Raw genomic sequence first — 17,447 nt, forward strand, 5'->3', positions numbered from 1 at the left:
TGATGAGGGGGGAGAAAGGAAGGGGTGCTCGACAATCCTTTCACAATATAGAACTCTGTGCATTGCTTAAGTGCACTTTACACATTCTTTTATTGTGCCGCCTTTGGCACATAAATTCAATTTGACCAAATTGTTTTCGTTTTTTCATTTCTGTTTTATTTTTCGTTTGCAATATATTTATATGCAATTTGCATAAATAATCACTCTTACATATCCTGCGCGATGTGTGTTGAGTGTTGTGTCCTTCGTCCTTCATCACATCCTGGCTGCATATGCAAATGCCTGGCTCATGAAATGCACATTAAGTTGCTTTAATTGCATTCAATTATGCATCGCTCAGTGGCGTCAAAGGATAACAGATGGGAAGAAGGGGCAGTCATGGAAAAAGAGAGAGGGAGGAACTGAGTGGAGAGGGTTGCTTCTGCAACTTGCCTGATAAGACTTTAGGTGAAGCCTTGCGCAAAACTTTGGCGTTTCACTTAATTGCAGTCATTACATTTATGCAGCTCGCCATGTTATCATCACATGGATGCCGCAGCAGCAGCAGCCACAGCTACAGTTGCCACGCTGCGTATGCGTAATACACATGCATGTAATCTCATACCATCTACTCACACACACACACACACACACACACTCTCTCATATTGTCTCACATCCACAATGCACACTTGAATAATTTCAACGCGGATTATACTAATTAAGCGCGCCAATACCCAGGCCATTGTTCTGGCCATCGAAGCCCCTACAACTATCTCTAAGTCATGCCTCTTTCCTCATTCCGCCTTCGATTCTAATGCCCCCATATATGTTATAACCCCCTTTCTGTCCCCCACTGTGCTCTGGTCAGTTGCATTGGCGCCTTCCGCTGCTAATTTCAAATTCATTATCCGCTTATCACGCCCTCAAAATATTTCGTGTCCCGGCATTGTACAGTGGTACCAAACTATATAGGAAGCGGAAATGGGATACTATATAATATATTTTAACTCTCTTAAATTTAATTAGAGAAAAATGATAGCAAATACAAATTGTAAAGTACACTATCGAAGATATTTGTATCTTAACGTAAAGTAATTTTTAGGCATTAATTGAGTTGTTCTAAATAGTTTCTTAATCACTTTTAATATGTTTAAGACAGTTTTGTGTCATTTTCAATTAATGCTGAGCTTTTTCCAGTGGCTTTAATACCATAAGATTAATGTCAGGCAATAAATTACAAAAATTTATAGATTTGTATTCTTTTTTCTTCTATTTGTAGATCAATTCCACTTTTCAGCTTTATTTGATCAAGGGTTTTTACGACATTAACCACAGACTAAACTTATGTGAAAGCTAGTAGAGGAGGCTAAGTCGAGACAGCCTGTCTATGAGAGACCCAGTAAATATATATGTATATATCTATATTCTGTAAAAAATCATACTTGTCAATGTTCGAACAAAATTCCAAGGCTGCAAACGTGCAAAATTTTGTTAAAGGTTCGTTTCGACGGTTCGAACCATAGAGCAAGACATCGGTTCGGTTCGCGAATTGGTTTATGTACCCCCCTGAACCCAAGGTTTGGTATTTGTATTGTTATACATTTTTCTCTACATTTTGAATTAATTTAAATTTTCTTTTTAAAAGAAATATAACTATGATGATACTTTAAATTTATTTGAAGATTTTAATATGACTTATTTTAATCTAAGGTCTCAAATAATTGCGTATTATTAGAAAACCATATAATTTATGTAATTATTTTCTTTTTTTCGAGCCATTTTCCGCAGCTGATGACCCACTGTGCAGTTTCCTTACCTATGCTATGAAGATGTGCTCCGAGGTTTTGTGGTGATTTATATCATGGAACCGAGTTTTGGTGGCCGTTGTCATGTTGACTTAAACAAATCATTTATATGCAGCGTTTGCAATTATTTGCACTTAATTGTGTGTTAAGTGCCCAGTCAGAAATGCCACCGATGATGTTGCAACATCGCGTCGCTGTTGCACTGCCCTCCCACTGTTTATGTTGCGTTGTCAGTGCAGCGGAAGCGATGCCCGTTGATTGATATCGCATTGAGGCGTGCTGAAAATTATTTGCATTGATAATTCGCTGATTAATGTTTGCCACCGATGCCAACGCTGCAGTCGCAGTCGCAGTCTCAGTCGGCGTCAGCGTCAGCGTCGCTGTCGTTGTTGGTCAGCCAATGTGTCGCTATTTTGGTTTGCCTCGAATTGTGTCCTGTTTATGTGTTGTGTTGTGTGTTGTGTTGTGATGTGTAATATTGATGTGTTCGGTTGTTGGTTGGGCTGTTTATTGGATTGGCTGAGGTTTTTGCATTAATGCTGTAAACAATTAAGTGAAGCGTATTAAGTCGGATTTGGGGCCGACTAACTAATTTATGAGCCAACTTCTCTCACACAAGCTGCAAATGAACAGTGCAGATTCCATTAAAGGCAACCTGAAATTACTTTAAAGTGATGTGAAACTGATGCAAAATCATTAGATAAACATTATAAATATTTAAGTGGCTTATTAAAAGCGTCTGGCAGACATTCAACTACACAAAAGGAAGCATTAGCAAAGCAAACAATTGACTCCCCTGAGTGCAGGGAAGTAGGAGGAAAATTCGATTGCCAAATATGAAGAAAAAACATGTTGCTAATTTATTGCGTTTTAATTCATATGCAAAATGTCAGCTGCTTGTAGATTTCCTTTAATGTTCTTAAGTAAATAATCAAATATTAAAAGAAAAAGAGAGAGAGAGAGAGAGAGAGAGATGGGGAAAATGGTTTCCATGGCAGTCAAATGCACATGTGAGCTTCATTTGAGCAAAAACCGAAATCCAATAAAGCTCCATGCACAGCAGGATATCAGGATAGAGGACGCACCTTTCTCCTGTGGACTCTGCTTTGGCCATAAGAAAGAAATTATTTTTTATTCATGCATTAAATTGTTTTGACTTTCACTGATATTTATCAGAGTTTTTCTTTATGTTTATTGTGTTTTTCCTGCTTTTCCCTGCCTGCCTGCCTTCCTGCTTGCCGCATGCTAATCAAATTACACGACGTGTGTGTGTCTCAGCTCTGCCCCCATCCCTCCTCTATGGGGTGTAACTACCCCTCGGCAGCTGAATCTTTTCTCAGATCTGCTGCCGGCACCTTTGCCATCAATATACGAGTATACATAATGCCCGGGTATATTCGTGGCTCGCCTGCAGCGCAATATCAAAAATAATTTGTTTGACAATAAAAGACGATAAACATTAAAATTATGTGCCAGAGATTTTTTCTTCTTCTGTTCAGGCCAAAGAAGGAAGCCATGAAAATGAAATGCGCTGGCGTTGTCAACGTGCTGCATATCCTTAATATGCCTCATCCTTGGCTCAGACGCTTTATGTTTATTATTGCCAGGAGCAATTCGGGGGTTGGACCTGCCTCAGTCCAGCCCCCAGCTAAGATCTTCAATGATTAGTCCGCTAAACTCACTCGTAAATTTGTCAAATCGCTCGAGTTATGCGAATATCATGGCAAGTTGCTTTTCTCTTTTTTTATATATTTATTTTTTATCTGCTTTTGCATTTGCATTTGGATTTTTTGTGAGTCCCCCTTGGGGCCAGCTTGTCTTGGCCAGCTTTTTATTTGATTATGAAATTAGATTTTTGCCTTGAATGTGCGGTTCTCAGTTCTCAGCTCTTTTATGCTGACTCTTTAGTTCTCTTCTCTCTCTCTTTTCGCTGCCTCATTAAATATTTCTACGCAATTTTAGCTTGTTATTTTTGCACTTTGGCCGCAAAGAAACATCAAAAAGCGCGTGAAAACTTTGGCTCAACAGCGGAAAATATATTGCTTGAAAATTGCACTCAAACTTTTATTTTATGCTCATTTTTTGATATTTTTCATGTGCTTTTTCCCCTGTTGCTTTGACAATTGTTTGCGCTAACGAAGTCGCTTTGTTTTTGTTTTTTATTTTTCTTGTTGCAGTTTTTTTTTACCCGACTCTCGTTTGTTACAACTTTTCAATTGTTTGGCTTCTGTCATTACCTTTGACATGGCCATGCCAACTTGTTGTTGTTGCCATTTCACTGTCGCCGTCTTTTGTCTTTCGCGCTTTTGTTTCCCCCCCACGTCGAGTTGGTCTCTCTTTGATCTGCCGCAGTTGCATTTTCTATTAATTGTAATGATGGAATCGTTGCAAGCTGCAACAATAGCAGCTTCCCTTTGCCTCCAGGGTGGCATTTGGGAGTGTAAAGATTTTGTTGCCTCGTTAAATTTAATCATTATCACATAAGTACTTAGGATTGTTTGCTAATGCTCTTCTTAATCAAATCTGTATAAGGCACAAACGGTAAGGAGATTGAAATTTTATCATAGCATAGTTGAGTCAATTTCATCGTGCAATAAGACGGCTTTTTGCGAAATTCGCACTGGAAAAGAGTCAAATTCGTTCTTTATAATTCAAGTCTAATGTTTATTAAATTTATCTTTCACAATCATAAATGCTTAGTATCATGATTATACGCACAAAAAAAAAAACAACAAATTTTGTTATCGATGTGTTCTATTAATAGATATATCCATTAGCTTTCAGGAACGTAAAGCAATTTAAAAATTTTAGACTCTCACGGAAAAAGATAAACAAACAAAATGTGCCTGATTCTATAAATTAAAAAAGGTCATCGAATGTAATATTTTTTTGATGGTTCATTCTCATTTAAGGCTCTATATTTATCAGAAAATTACAATTGGTAAAATGTACCCCTGATCATTGCTGAGACATTTACAAAGACGACATTTACCCTCATTTGACATACTTTCCATAAGAATCAGCACACTGAGTTAAAGTTTGTTTAGTGCGTAATTCTTCGAGAATGATTGCATAATAACCTTGACCCAAATCCTCAGCCCTGCTCTGGTGAACTGGAGACAAACAACAAAGGCTTAGAGTGTTGTACTTAGTCCCTATTTCAGGTTTAGCTGCACTGAGAACGACGTGCTGAGAGTTGCATGTTGCAACATATGCAACAGTTGCAATTGACGCACGACCTTGAGCTGGTTTATCCTGCCACTCGAGTCCTAGCTGTAGATGCAGCAGATGTTTCCTAGGGGCATGTTAGCCATAGAAAATGTCGAGCTGCTCAGTTGTGGCATCAGTGGTTAAAGCAACTGTAACATGCCACCGATGAGGCAACTGTAGAAATTGCTTCCACTTAATAAAGCACACTAATGATGACCGCAGGACAAAATGAAATGCACTTGAGCACGTACACGCAGCAGGGCAACATGAAACCACTTCAAGTCGTTTGTTTGCCCTATTATCATTATACAAGTACGACAAGGTACTCTAATTTATTTTTAATAATGTTGTTATTTTCGTTTCACCAATGTCCTCTCAAGTACTCCATTCGTAAATATCTATGATTCAACCAGAAAAATTGATTTGCCAGTTTTCTAGTTTGTGTACTTTCAATTACGCAAAGATTTTTCACATTTCAAAGGCTTTGATGCTGCTTATAAGTCCAATTCCCAGTTAAACTAGATACAAATATTTGCTCAATCTGCGTAGAAATATGAAATGCCAGAAAGAACAGAAAGTGCTCGACTTAGTCTCAAGTCCAATCACTTTATGAACTCACATGTGTAGTACGGGTATTCGAATGCCTATAAAACAAGTTGATGATTGTAAAAAATGTAAACTGTTTATTTATGGGTCACTTTACCCCCAGCTGAGTACACACACACTCACGCACACACATGTGCACTTAAGGCCTGGTCGCTGCTTTCACTACTTTCACTGGCAACAGGAGAGGGTAAAAAAAAAAGGGTTGCCACCGAGCTCATCTCGGATCGGGTATCATGTGTGCAAAATGCAAACAAAAGTGCAAAATCTCGAGGGAACATTTGATTGAATTCAGACAGTTAACCACCTCTAATGCGCATTTTTTGATTTCTTCCACATTTTCTGGTAGGTTTCTTCTCAAGTAATCCCCTTTCGCTTATCTGTTGAAAAATATCAAATTTTTTAAAATCATCTTGGGGCAGTTGATTTAACAAATGCTATTTGTTTTTGCCGTCTATGATTGATATTATTACGAGTATTGATAGATATTGCCATTGATTGATGGAGTTTAAAATCTCTCTGTTGGGTTTTATAAAATTAAAAAAGCAGCTTAACTGCCCCGCAATACCTTTTAGTCTTATTTGCATTACACAAAGAGTATTACTCTCCAACGGACCCATCCTGCCCGTAGGCCTTGTTTTTATCAGAAGCCACGCGACATTTTTCCGCATCGATTGAAAAGCGTGGATGTTGTGTGTGTGTGTGTGTGTGTGTGGGTGTATCAGAGTATGGTTAGCGTACAGCGTGGAAATAGCCTTTGTGTGGCAACTGGCTTTGATCTGTGCCATCTACTTAGAGCTCTATGCTATTTGAATACTCCATTGATGAAAGTTAGCCGAGTCTTGTCATCGGCATATGAATGACTGGGCAAGTTATTAGTATTGATGACAGAGCTAAGAATGCACGATAAATACTTTCAATATTAAGCATTTCTGCTAACGATTCTGATATTCTTTTCTTACACCACCAAAATATTTGAGACTTCAAAAAAAATTTAAATAATAAATAAATGATGTCTTAAATATTAAATAACTTCTTTAATAAATTAGCAATTTTTTATTTAAAAATGTTAGCTGTATTCTACCATAAATACCTGCTAAAGACGGTAAAATATACTTTTAATTTGTACAAATCCAACATATTTAATCGACAGTATGCTGAAGAGAAAATTGAAATCCGTGTGGACACACTTTTTCAGATCGTCTGCTTTTGCAGTGGCTCTGTCTTTGGAAATTATTTGGTCTATTAGAGCATTCGGGAAATGTGCCACAGTGCTGCATCTCTGCCAATTTGTAATGAAGCTGAGGAAGGGACACCGAAGAATGAAAAATCCAATGAGTCGATTACCCCGAAACCCAATGTGGATGGATTTCCCAAAACAAAAGGCTAGGTGTTGATGAATGCCAATTTCGATAGCCTTTTAATGGCAACTAAGGAAAATCATTGGAAAGTTCCCAAAGCTCTACCAATCTGACGAGCATTTTTTCGCCGACTTTTTTTTAATAAACCGTCGGTGTTTTGGGAATACACCCAATTTTAAAAAGGCGTCGCCGATCGAAATAGGACGTGTTCTATTTTGTGTCGGTCAAATATCGACTAGGTTGAAGAAATTTTGTATGAAATGGTTCACAACCGATGCGAATAATGTAATTGAAAAGTTTACCGACGGTGAAAATGCGGCGGTGAAAAAACGCTCGTAAACTTGCTTCACAGTAAACTTATAGATAGCAGAGTTTCTTCAGATCCTTAAGAGAGTTGTTAAAAAGGTATTACATCATTTCATTAAAAAAACAATTTCATTTTCATATCAATTAATTTATATTTTTATTACGAATATATAATAATTATTTTATACTTATCAATAAATTACAATTATCATTACAATTACTTTTCAACCAATTGGCCGTTATTTTTTGTTCTGTAAAGTTTTCTATTGTTTTCTTGTACTATGTTCATGCTCGTGACACGAAATGTTCTTTTAGTTGCCATTCGACTTCTCGTTTCACATCGGATTCTTAGGAATATTGGCTATGATAATGAACCTAGAAATGAAATTGACACAAAAAAAAACACACGAACATCAACTTACATTTAACAGCAAAATAATTATACAAAAATATATTTATGTATTTAATAGTTGTGTATACTTTTTAGGTTTTTATATATTTTTATAACTATTTGCTAAGTTAAGAAGCCAACTACCTAAAAATTGAAATCGATGCGATTTATGATTCGTCGTACTTGTAAATAGACACCAAGAGAGTTTTGTAAAAGAGTTTTTTGTTTTTTGTTTTTGTTTTTGTCAATTTATGAACTTAAACTAATTATAAATAGAATTATGAGTTCTATTTAGTAGAAAAGTGTTGACTTAAGATTAGATTCGTATCTGTATGAAAACTAGCAGCTGCTTGCACTGGGCCGACCATCATGAAAATTCTTATCTAAACTAAGTTCAATAATGTTAAAATTTCCATCAAATTAAATGTAATTAATTTAAGTGTTTAAATAACTTTACCAAAATATGCACTTAAAATATTTTTAGTAAAATTATTTATCACATTTGCGCTTATCCAAAAATTTTAATCAGCCTTCACCACAAAAAATTTCCTTAGCGACGGCAAAATACGAAAATCAGATGAACATTTTCAAAACTAAATGCAATACAATATTATATTTCCTTGGGATTTTCCTTAGGAAAACGTTCACATCAGTTTCTGTCTCTCATTTTCTCTCTCCCTAAACTGAATTTAGGGAGCGCTAGTTCTCACCAACGAAAAGTAATCACAAGTTGCGCTTAGGAGCCGTCAGTCCCCCCATTTCGAAGGACTTGAATTTGTTGTAGTTGTAGTTGTAGTTACAATTGTTGTTGTTGTTGTTGATGATAGTTTACTGCGCCTGCGGCTGAATCTGCACAGTGGCCGTCAGTTTGGCGGACTTTCCTTTCTGTTGCTGCTGCAGGTAGAACTGCTTGAGGACCTTACACATGGCCAAGGCAAGCATTTTCCAGGCCAACAACTGCTGCTCCGTGCTAGGCGCCGTTTGCTCCAACGTGGACGTTGCTTGACTGTTACTTGTTGCTGCTCCCGATGGCGCCTCGTAGTCCACTTGATCGTAGCCAGCATCGCTGGCATAAGCGGGACCATCCACTTGATCTCCGTCGGCAATTTGGCCAGGCTCTAAGCTTGACGCCGCCGTAGCGGGCTCGTCTTCGTAGAAGGGAATCGCCATGGCCAAAATATTACGTCAAAATGCGCACTCAATCTCAATCTGGTTTACTATTCACTTCGATGATGTGTTTCTGCTTTGTGTTGTGCTCTTCTTGGCTGTTATGCACTCGGAGCGAGCTGTTGTTCTACTGACTCGCACGGCGTCGCAGCAGGCGTATTTATACCCGGGAAATGCCGCTGACGGTCGTGACAGTCGTGACAGCGCGGCAGCAACAAGCCAAAAGGGCAGAGACAGCCCAACACCAACAACTCCACCACCAGCCCTAACCCAATGCCAATTGTCCACCCCGAGAGCGTGTACTTCCGTAAGGACTCGCTCTCTAGCTCTCCCGACTTGTTCTCTCTCTCTCTCTCTCTCTCTCTCTTGTTGCTCTCAATCAGACAACCCCCAAACCACTGACTTCAAACTGTGAAGCAATGTCAGCTACTTTCTGACCTCTCGACTGTGCATCATCACGTGCTGTAAACGTTTTCCTGACAGAGAGAGAAATAGAGAGTGAGAATGAGAGAGACAGAGTGAGAGAGAGAGAGAGAGAGAGTTGTTTCCCTGCTTCACACTTGTGGCATCTAACGTTACGTTACGCTACGTAAACGCTTACGTCGTGCAACTTCCCCTGTTTTCACTGTGAGTCGACTGTGAGGGGAAACTGTTTGGTTCGCTATTCGAATTTTCGAATTTCTGTTTTCGAAATTAGCTTTCTCCTTTGGTTTTTACGTGTCCTTGACCAAATTCCTTGGCATTGTCTTCTTTGCCTGACTATTCCAACTATGTAATTTCTGAGCCTGTCTGTATTTTATGCTAGAATCACTTTTTTTCTTCTTTCACATGTTGTCTTGGTTTGTGTTTAAAAAGAAACAACCTGTGGCTAATTATGCTTATGAAAAGTGCTTAGTTGTATTCGACAACAAGCTCTTTTTTTTCCAGAAAAGGCTTTAATGATTCTTCCCAAGCTTAATATTTCTATAACTTTAAGGATCTCGAAAATACTTCTTCCTTCTTAAGAATGCAACCTCATTCAGTAGCTCATTCAATTTCAGGTTTAACATATTTTTACAACCGCCAAACAATCCTGCAGCATTTCCACATGCCACATGCCACGAATATTCTTTTTATGATTCAAAAAAGGGAGTGTGCAATACGACTTCACCTCCCTAACCAAATCAATTTCACAAATCAACATAATCAACTTCTCGCCGTAAGACCACACATAATGCACTCGCCAAAACTTCTTCTTCTTCTTTTCTTTCCTTGGCCAAAAGCGCAAAAAAAGTGCCGTAAAAAAATGTAAAAACTTTTTTATAGTTGCTGCATAAAAAATGTAAAATAAAATGCGGTGAAATGGCAACAAAAAAAAAAACAGAAACAGAAATCAAGAGAAAAGAAAACTCTAAAGGTACAACAAAAGAAAATGACTCGAGAGGTAAGTAGGGAGGAAGTGCTGGCCAACAAAGGACAGTCAGCTGGGCAGGTCCCTATAATGACATCATATAGTATGATGATGGGCTAACGCCAACCTCAAAATCAAAATCAAAACCCATGATCTAATTTTTGCTGAACCCTGCAACAGATTTCAGTTGCAGTTGCAGTTGCATTGTCTATGCCATCTGGTATCACTTACCTGAGTGCCAATAGAGGATGAAAGTGCAGAGAGGGGGCAAAAAAAAAATGAAACAAATAGCTGTCGAAAAGGAATGCAGAAAGAAATGCTTAAAAGCAAAACAAAGAAGAAATTGTTTTCGCTTAAAAGAACATTCAAATGGAAATGTTCTGCTTGGCTCAACACAAACAACAAGTGCAGGCAAACAAACTGCATTTATTTAGTTAACAAAAAAGCAAAAATAAAAAAAATCACAAGAAGAAAGAATAGCATTTGAGTACCTCGACAGAACGTCAGACATATACAGACAATGCATAAAAGTGAAGTGCGCCAGGGCATGTGAAGGGAGTGAGAGAAAGGTGCAAGTAGAGTACAAGTGTAAGCAGAAATGAAGATGGATTAAATGAATAACGAATACTCTGAAATCATATAATAAATAGTTAAAGCTGCGATTTTGGATAACATAATAATTTGAAGTAGATTTACATTTGTATTATAACAAATATTTGTATTACAAAGATTAAAAATAAATTAAAATTTATGCGTAAATTAAAAAGCAAGAGTTATACTTTATTTCTAAAATAAAATTTTAATACAAATATTATTAGGATTATTTTGAACTTTGTTGAAGTAAATCAAGTAAAAATTTGAATCTTATAATTCATATTTGTAAAAAATTTATTTCTTACAGTGCCTGAAAACACGTGACGATTTTCTTAGAAGAGATCTTAAAAAAACTGTTTGTAGATATTTAAATCGAAAGTAAAACAGTTATATATAAAAGTGTTTTCACACATTTTTCCTATTTGCGATTAGAAATTTCCAAATAGACGTCCGGCTTAGAAGTCTGACGTTTGAGTACTTAGAAGTTAATAAAGAAAGTAGACTATTTAAATGATAGAAACTCTATAAGACAGCTAATGTACCACTAAAGAAAACAATCTCATGTTTTGTAGTGTATTAAGAGTGAAAAAAAAGTGTAGCATAAAAAGCAGCGTCGTCTTCGTCGCCTGGCGCACTTTGTTGCCTTCTGGCTGTCAGATTGATATTAAATTATATACCTTATTATCATTTCGCTGTTGTGTGTTGCAATATCAGAAGGTAGCAACACACATGTGGGCGTGGCAGAAGCGAAAGCCATGTTTATTTACAGCTGGCAACAATTGTTGCTGCACTTTGCTGGTTTTCTCCTCAACTCAACTCATCCAACTCATTGATACTTAACTCAACTCAAAGTCAACGGCACACACTTCACATGTGGCTGCTGTTGCTCGGTTGCATTTGTTGTGTAAATTGTTGTTATTTTTCAACAACAGACAGACAGACAGACAGACAGACAGACAGACAGACAGACAGAGGGACAGATAAACAAGACAACAACAGTATCCTCTGGAGCAGAGCAGAGCTTCGTCCTCGTAATATTCTTGATGGTTGCGCGCCCAAGTGACATTAAATGGCAACCATTTCGGGTTGAGTTTGAGTTGAAGTTTGGCTTGGGTTTGGGTATGGGTATGGGTTTTGGGTTTGCCTGGCTGCACTCATAAAAGTGGCTCAAGTGGCTAAAGGCTTTAAGGCCAAGAGCTGAGAGCATTTTAAAGTCCGTCTCCTTGAATCTCAATTGCATTGTATAAAATATATATGCATTTAAGTATTTTAGTTATTTACGTTTATGCACTTTTTTATAATGGTTATCAAAATAAATTGAAGTAACGTATCTTCGATACCAAATAAATAGGATTAAGGCTTTGATTACAACGCACTGCTGCGTTTATTTTATTTCTGCTTTTGCTTTTATGAGTTAAGTTTAAGAAATTCGAAAAATAGTTTCTCAATGCAACGAGTTATCTCTGATTCACTTAGGTTGAGCATGTCTACGAACGATAAACTATTTACTGTAACGAGTTTAATTTATTTATTTATCTTAAGCCATTGAAACAATAGGAAAGGAGCTTTTGAAATGGAATTGGACTGAGTCTTAAATTCTGTTTAAATATTTTCAATAATATTTTGATATACAATCTACAGTTTACCCTCAGTTATTATTGCAACATTGCTAATCGTTGGCATTGTGCGCCCGACAACCAAAAATGAGACCTCTAATTAACAAATTGATTTATGGAAATTAAAATGACAAATCTCCAGGGATCAGGGTAAAAAACTCATATGCAAATTTTAATGCCAAAACAACAACAACAACAACCCTTCAGATTGTTGGCCAAAAAACTTGACTTTGCGGTTGATTTGGGCAACCATCCACCAGGGAGATCTGAGAGAGAATTGTAGACAGACATTTAATTAAGGTGTCTTCATGGCAACAACATCTATTTGGAGTCGAGTGGTAAATGAGTCTAATTAATAACGAAGCATTTGCCACATAATTCACGCGAATTGGAAAGCTGAAGCTGCTCGTCAGACTCACAGACTCACAGACTCACGGACTCACACTTTTGTGGTTTGAGTAATAATTTTTAAAGCCGCCTGTCACTTGGTCAATTCCAAGTTAGTTCAAGTGGATGGAAATTGTTGTTTTATTTTCCTTTTTTTTGGCCACATTTGGTCAACAGTTGCTGTGATTTGCTTCGAAATTGTTACTCGACGAATTTTTGTGATTTTTCTTATTTGCCCAAAAAAAAAGGAACAGAAGTTGATGAGTTAAGCCACGGCGTTAGAAAATAAATTTATGGCCTAGACGATACGAGCGTGTTTTTGGGCTTGCATTTGTAATTTATGCAAATTGTTGCCCTTTCTTTGGGGGCAATTAATTTGGCCAGTCAGTTGTGCTGGCGGCAGTTCAATCATATCCTTAATCCCCACAAGTTCTCAATGCATTCGATGTTCGCTTTTGTTGTCCTTTTATATGTTCTTGGTCCTGGCTCTAAGCAGACACAATCGAACTGAGCACATAGATCATCAAGTCGTCTTTTGTTGTCTTTGGGGTTTCATTATAATCGAATTTGAGCGATAAACTTAACAATGTCCGTTTCCTTGGCTCGCAATTTACATGTCCTGGCCACTTTTTGGCCTACCTAAAACTAAACTAAATAAACATTTTTGGTCCAAAGGCAAGAAAACATCAAAAGCGTTTAATTTATGGTTCGTTAGGTCAAGCAGAGGCAGAGGACGAGGAATGTCGGTCTGTCAGCCTGTCAGCAAGTCACACTCTAGATGCCTGGCCCAAGGGCTATTGTCCCTTTGGCCCGTTGCTCCTTATGCAAAACGTCCTTTCATCCTCTCTATGCTCCACTCAGTCATGTGTCGAAAACCTGCGTATTCATCTTCGTCAGCTTCTTATGGTCTGGTTTGGTATTTACTTACTACAACTTGTAAGAGGTGTTGGTTTAGCTATTAAATGGAAATTATACAAAAGCCCAAGCACAAGGATCAAGCAAGCCAACAACAATAACTTCCTTGTGATTTGCCACTCTCCCTCTTTAAACTGTGGGAAAACTGTGTCCGATCACATGTGAGTAGTGAAATTTATGTGGGCAGCTTGGAGTATTCCTTCTTTGGCCATAAAAAAGGGACAACAAGTTGCAAGAAAGTGTGCGATTAGTGTGCGTTCTTGGGGGAGTTGCTGGCCAATACAAAAGGCAACCAAATTTGAATGAATGACCCAACAGGGCATGAATAAAGGACAGACTGAAAGAGTAGGGGGTTGTATTTGTGTGTGTGTGTGGCATTTGAATGGTCAAATAAGCATAAAAGGCGACAAAAGTGGCACTTGGAACTCTGAACAGAAAAGACTTCTCGCTTACTTTTTGGAAAGGTTCTTTCAAGTGGATCTTAGAGACGGGTCTTATATTGTGGGTTTGAGTTGTGGGTTGTGCTTTGAAAAACACTTTAAAATGCTTTCGACTTGTTACTTAAATGATTAAATGCATTGTTGGGGGTTGTTTACATGTTTACATTTTTGTTGTCTAACTGCCGCTCGTTTTTTGGTCTACAGCTCAAAAATTTCATATTAAATGTTTTATTACCACACCAGAGACGCTTTTTGAATTTGTTGCCTCGTCATTGGACGTATTTTTATTGTCAGCTTCGCATTTAATTTAAATTATATAAGAGCAGAAGCACTTTTTTAATGCCAGCATTTACTTCGTGCCATTAATATTACAGAGTGTGGCCAATCCAACTAGGTGGATACCCTAACCATACGGTAAAAGCATTGACATGTTCAACTTACAATGACATATTATATTTCTAGTTAAAAATTTAACAACATTTTACTGTGGATTATCAGAACATGTGACATGATTACCAAATTTAATTATGTTCCACACAGGTATTACCACTTTTTAAGGTTACAAAAAGTGACTTTCACATCATCTTTACATATTTTATAAACAGAAAACGATAGAGTATTAAATTGCCGCTCTTTGTAGCATTATTTATTCTTTTTTCCCGCCCATTCAAAGTAAAAAGACGACATTAAAATTATTTTTTATCGACATTTTATTTGCAATTTTACTTTTTAATTTTTTCTTCAGCCGAGGGTTGGCTACATTGTTGTACGTGTGCGAATATTGGCTATAGGAAAAACGGCAAACTGTTTTCCTTTTACGATTGAAAAATATTTTAGTTTCGTTTTGCTCTTCATATTTCCTTTTTTTTATTGAACATTGTAAAAAGAATTTTTTTTCTTTCATTTATATCTGCTCGTTTAATTTTTTATATAAAAAGCGCCAATTTCCAAGTTTTTGCAAAACGATTTTTAATATGCCACATAAATTCTGAAGGATTTCGGCATTGACTGATTGAAATTTATTGACAAAGAGGAAGAGAAACGAGAAAAGAAAATAAACCTGATGCCAAACATCAAATAAATTCAGTGCTCATAAAATTGTCTACACCAAATCCATCCAATATATCAAATCAACCTTCGACTGCATTCATTTCCTCTCCACATATGAGAGGTGTATTTACCACTGACAAATCGGCAGAGGGCGTACATATTTGACTACCAATTATGAGCAATTGCCTGCGAGATGGAGACACCTTCCCCTAAGTACATACTACATAGGAAAAAAAACTGATAATTTATCGCACATGCCTACACGTTGCCACATACGTATACTCATACTCCCAAAAGATATACTCTCTTATATGAATATGTAGTCGCATATTCATATTCATATTTGGTATGCATGGTGTCTTTATCCTTTTTGGCTGGGCGATGATTTGCAGCCGCTGCCACTAAATCAAGCATGAAGTATTAGATCACACAGGGAATCCTTAAGCCACAGTGTGTTGGGATAATAAACGAATTGTTTATGGACTCACAGAACGCGACAAAGTGTCAATAGAGCTGACAGTCTGTCGAATAAGTATTTTGCGCCACTGCCAAGAAATGGCTACCTCTTCCAACAACCTGCATTAACATAATTACAGTAGAGTGACTGTTTAAATTAACATAACTCGCATAGAGTTGCTGTTAAGAGTGAGAGTATTTATTATATCTAATAACTCAAAACTTTTTTATCCCATATTATAACTAGCAGTAAATGATAAAAAACGTACAAAACTCACAATAACTTAATTTTCGTGTATATAATTTTGGGTAAATTTAAGAATTTAATTGTCCACTGTAAGAAACTCGCTAAAATATAATTCTAGTCTACTTTAAAGCTGTTAAGTTTAAAATGCAAATATTTTACATTAGATTAACAGTCAGTATGTCCAGTAAGGTCTTTTAGTTAACAGTGGATTCAAAGACTTGCATTAACTTATTTTCAGTAAGAATCAAGCAATGTACAAGACTCGTTTTAAACAATGATTACAGTAAGCGCTAAATTATCGAACTAAAATGGTAATGAAATACATTGAAATTGCGTTAACAATGAGAGCAACATTATAACAGTGTGTGAATGTTACTGAATGTTACATTTCCATTCTGAAATCCATAAATATAATATTAATTACGCTCCTTTTGACAGTCTGACTGATTGACTGACTGACCATGACGATATTGGAAGCATGAAAAGCGTACAATTCATTTGCTTTCAATGGACATCATGATGAAATTCAATATTGGGCCAGTCGTTGGTAACAGAGCTCACTCTCTCACTCTCTGTCTCTATCATACACTATATCTCTTTCCCTTTTTTTGTTCACTGTAAACGTCTGTCAATTGTCAGGCGTTTGTTGCTGTTGTTTGTTGTTTGTTGCTGTTGTTGCTGGCCACACGTCGCCACAGCCCTCAATTAAAATGGGCCCCAGAAAGAAGGTTGAAATAAAAGAAGAAAAGAGTTCAATTGATGGCTGACATATTCCTTTGTGCCGTGGGCGGAGGATCGGATGAGCGGAGGAGGCGCTGATGCAAATTGTCGAAATATTTTCAACTGACCAACAATTGAGTGGTGGCCGCAACCACCCGATAAGCCTCCTACCCCTTCAATCGTCCATCCATCCACCCGCTCACCTTTCATGTTGTTGTGATTGGTTTTGTCTAATGGAACTCGAGCGTGGCAACAATTTCATTGAATTGGATTTCAATATACGACTTTATATGGCACAAAAGCCGCGTTACTTTTTGATTTTCTTTTTTTTTCCCCCCCACTCTGCTCTTCTTTCTTGTGCTCTGTGGCATGCAACACAATTCGTTGGTCATTAAAAAGGACACGTGCATTGAAGCACGTGACTAACTTAGGTCCTCGGCATGGAGCTGGACACGCTTTTGTTTTCACTTGCCGTATAAACTTACCGAAAATGTTCCTCGTTTGTTTGTTCCTTCCGGGAAGTGAGGGAAGTGTCGCGGCTTGAGAAATATGCTTTACAATGGGCCCCAGTGTAAATATTTGAGCCGAACTTGACACAATGTGAAGCGTTTTTCGCTTAATTTTTGTACAAATACATTTATTATGTTGCGGTCTCAGTTTCGGGTTAGGGATCGGGAACCTTTTGTGAGGAGGTCCTTTCATTTCCGGCGTGTGACCATCATGTTAATTTGCTATTAATTGTCTGTACTCGTTCTTATTTATGTTTACTTGTTTGTTATTTGTAGGCGTTGCTATCAGTCGCTGTCCA

The 17,447-nt window shown here is 37.4% G+C and overlaps 1 protein-coding gene and 1 long non-coding RNA gene across 2 annotated transcripts; both read right to left on the reverse strand.

Moving 5' to 3' along the window:
• Positions 1-7,540: 7,540 nt before the first annotated feature.
• LOC117788103 lies at positions 7,541-17,173 on the reverse strand. The gene is made up of 2 exons (XR_004617723.1): positions 17,125-17,173; positions 7,541-7,641 (listed from the first exon to the last, which is right to left on the reverse strand). It is a non-coding gene; the product is annotated as an uncharacterized LOC117788103 (long non-coding RNA).
• On the reverse strand, positions 8,169-8,850 carry LOC117788102. The gene has a single exon (XM_034626768.1). The coding sequence runs from the start codon at positions 8,825-8,827 to the stop codon at positions 8,486-8,488; it is 342 nt and encodes a 113-aa protein (XP_034482659.1). The 5' UTR covers positions 8,828-8,850; the 3' UTR covers positions 8,169-8,485.
• Positions 17,174-17,447: the final 274 nt, after the last annotated feature.

Source organism: Drosophila innubila, assembly GCF_004354385.1.
Source record: "Drosophila innubila isolate TH190305 chromosome 3L unlocalized genomic scaffold, UK_Dinn_1.0 0_D_3L, whole genome shotgun sequence".
Classification (NCBI taxonomy): domain Eukaryota; kingdom Metazoa; phylum Arthropoda; class Insecta; order Diptera; family Drosophilidae; genus Drosophila; species Drosophila innubila.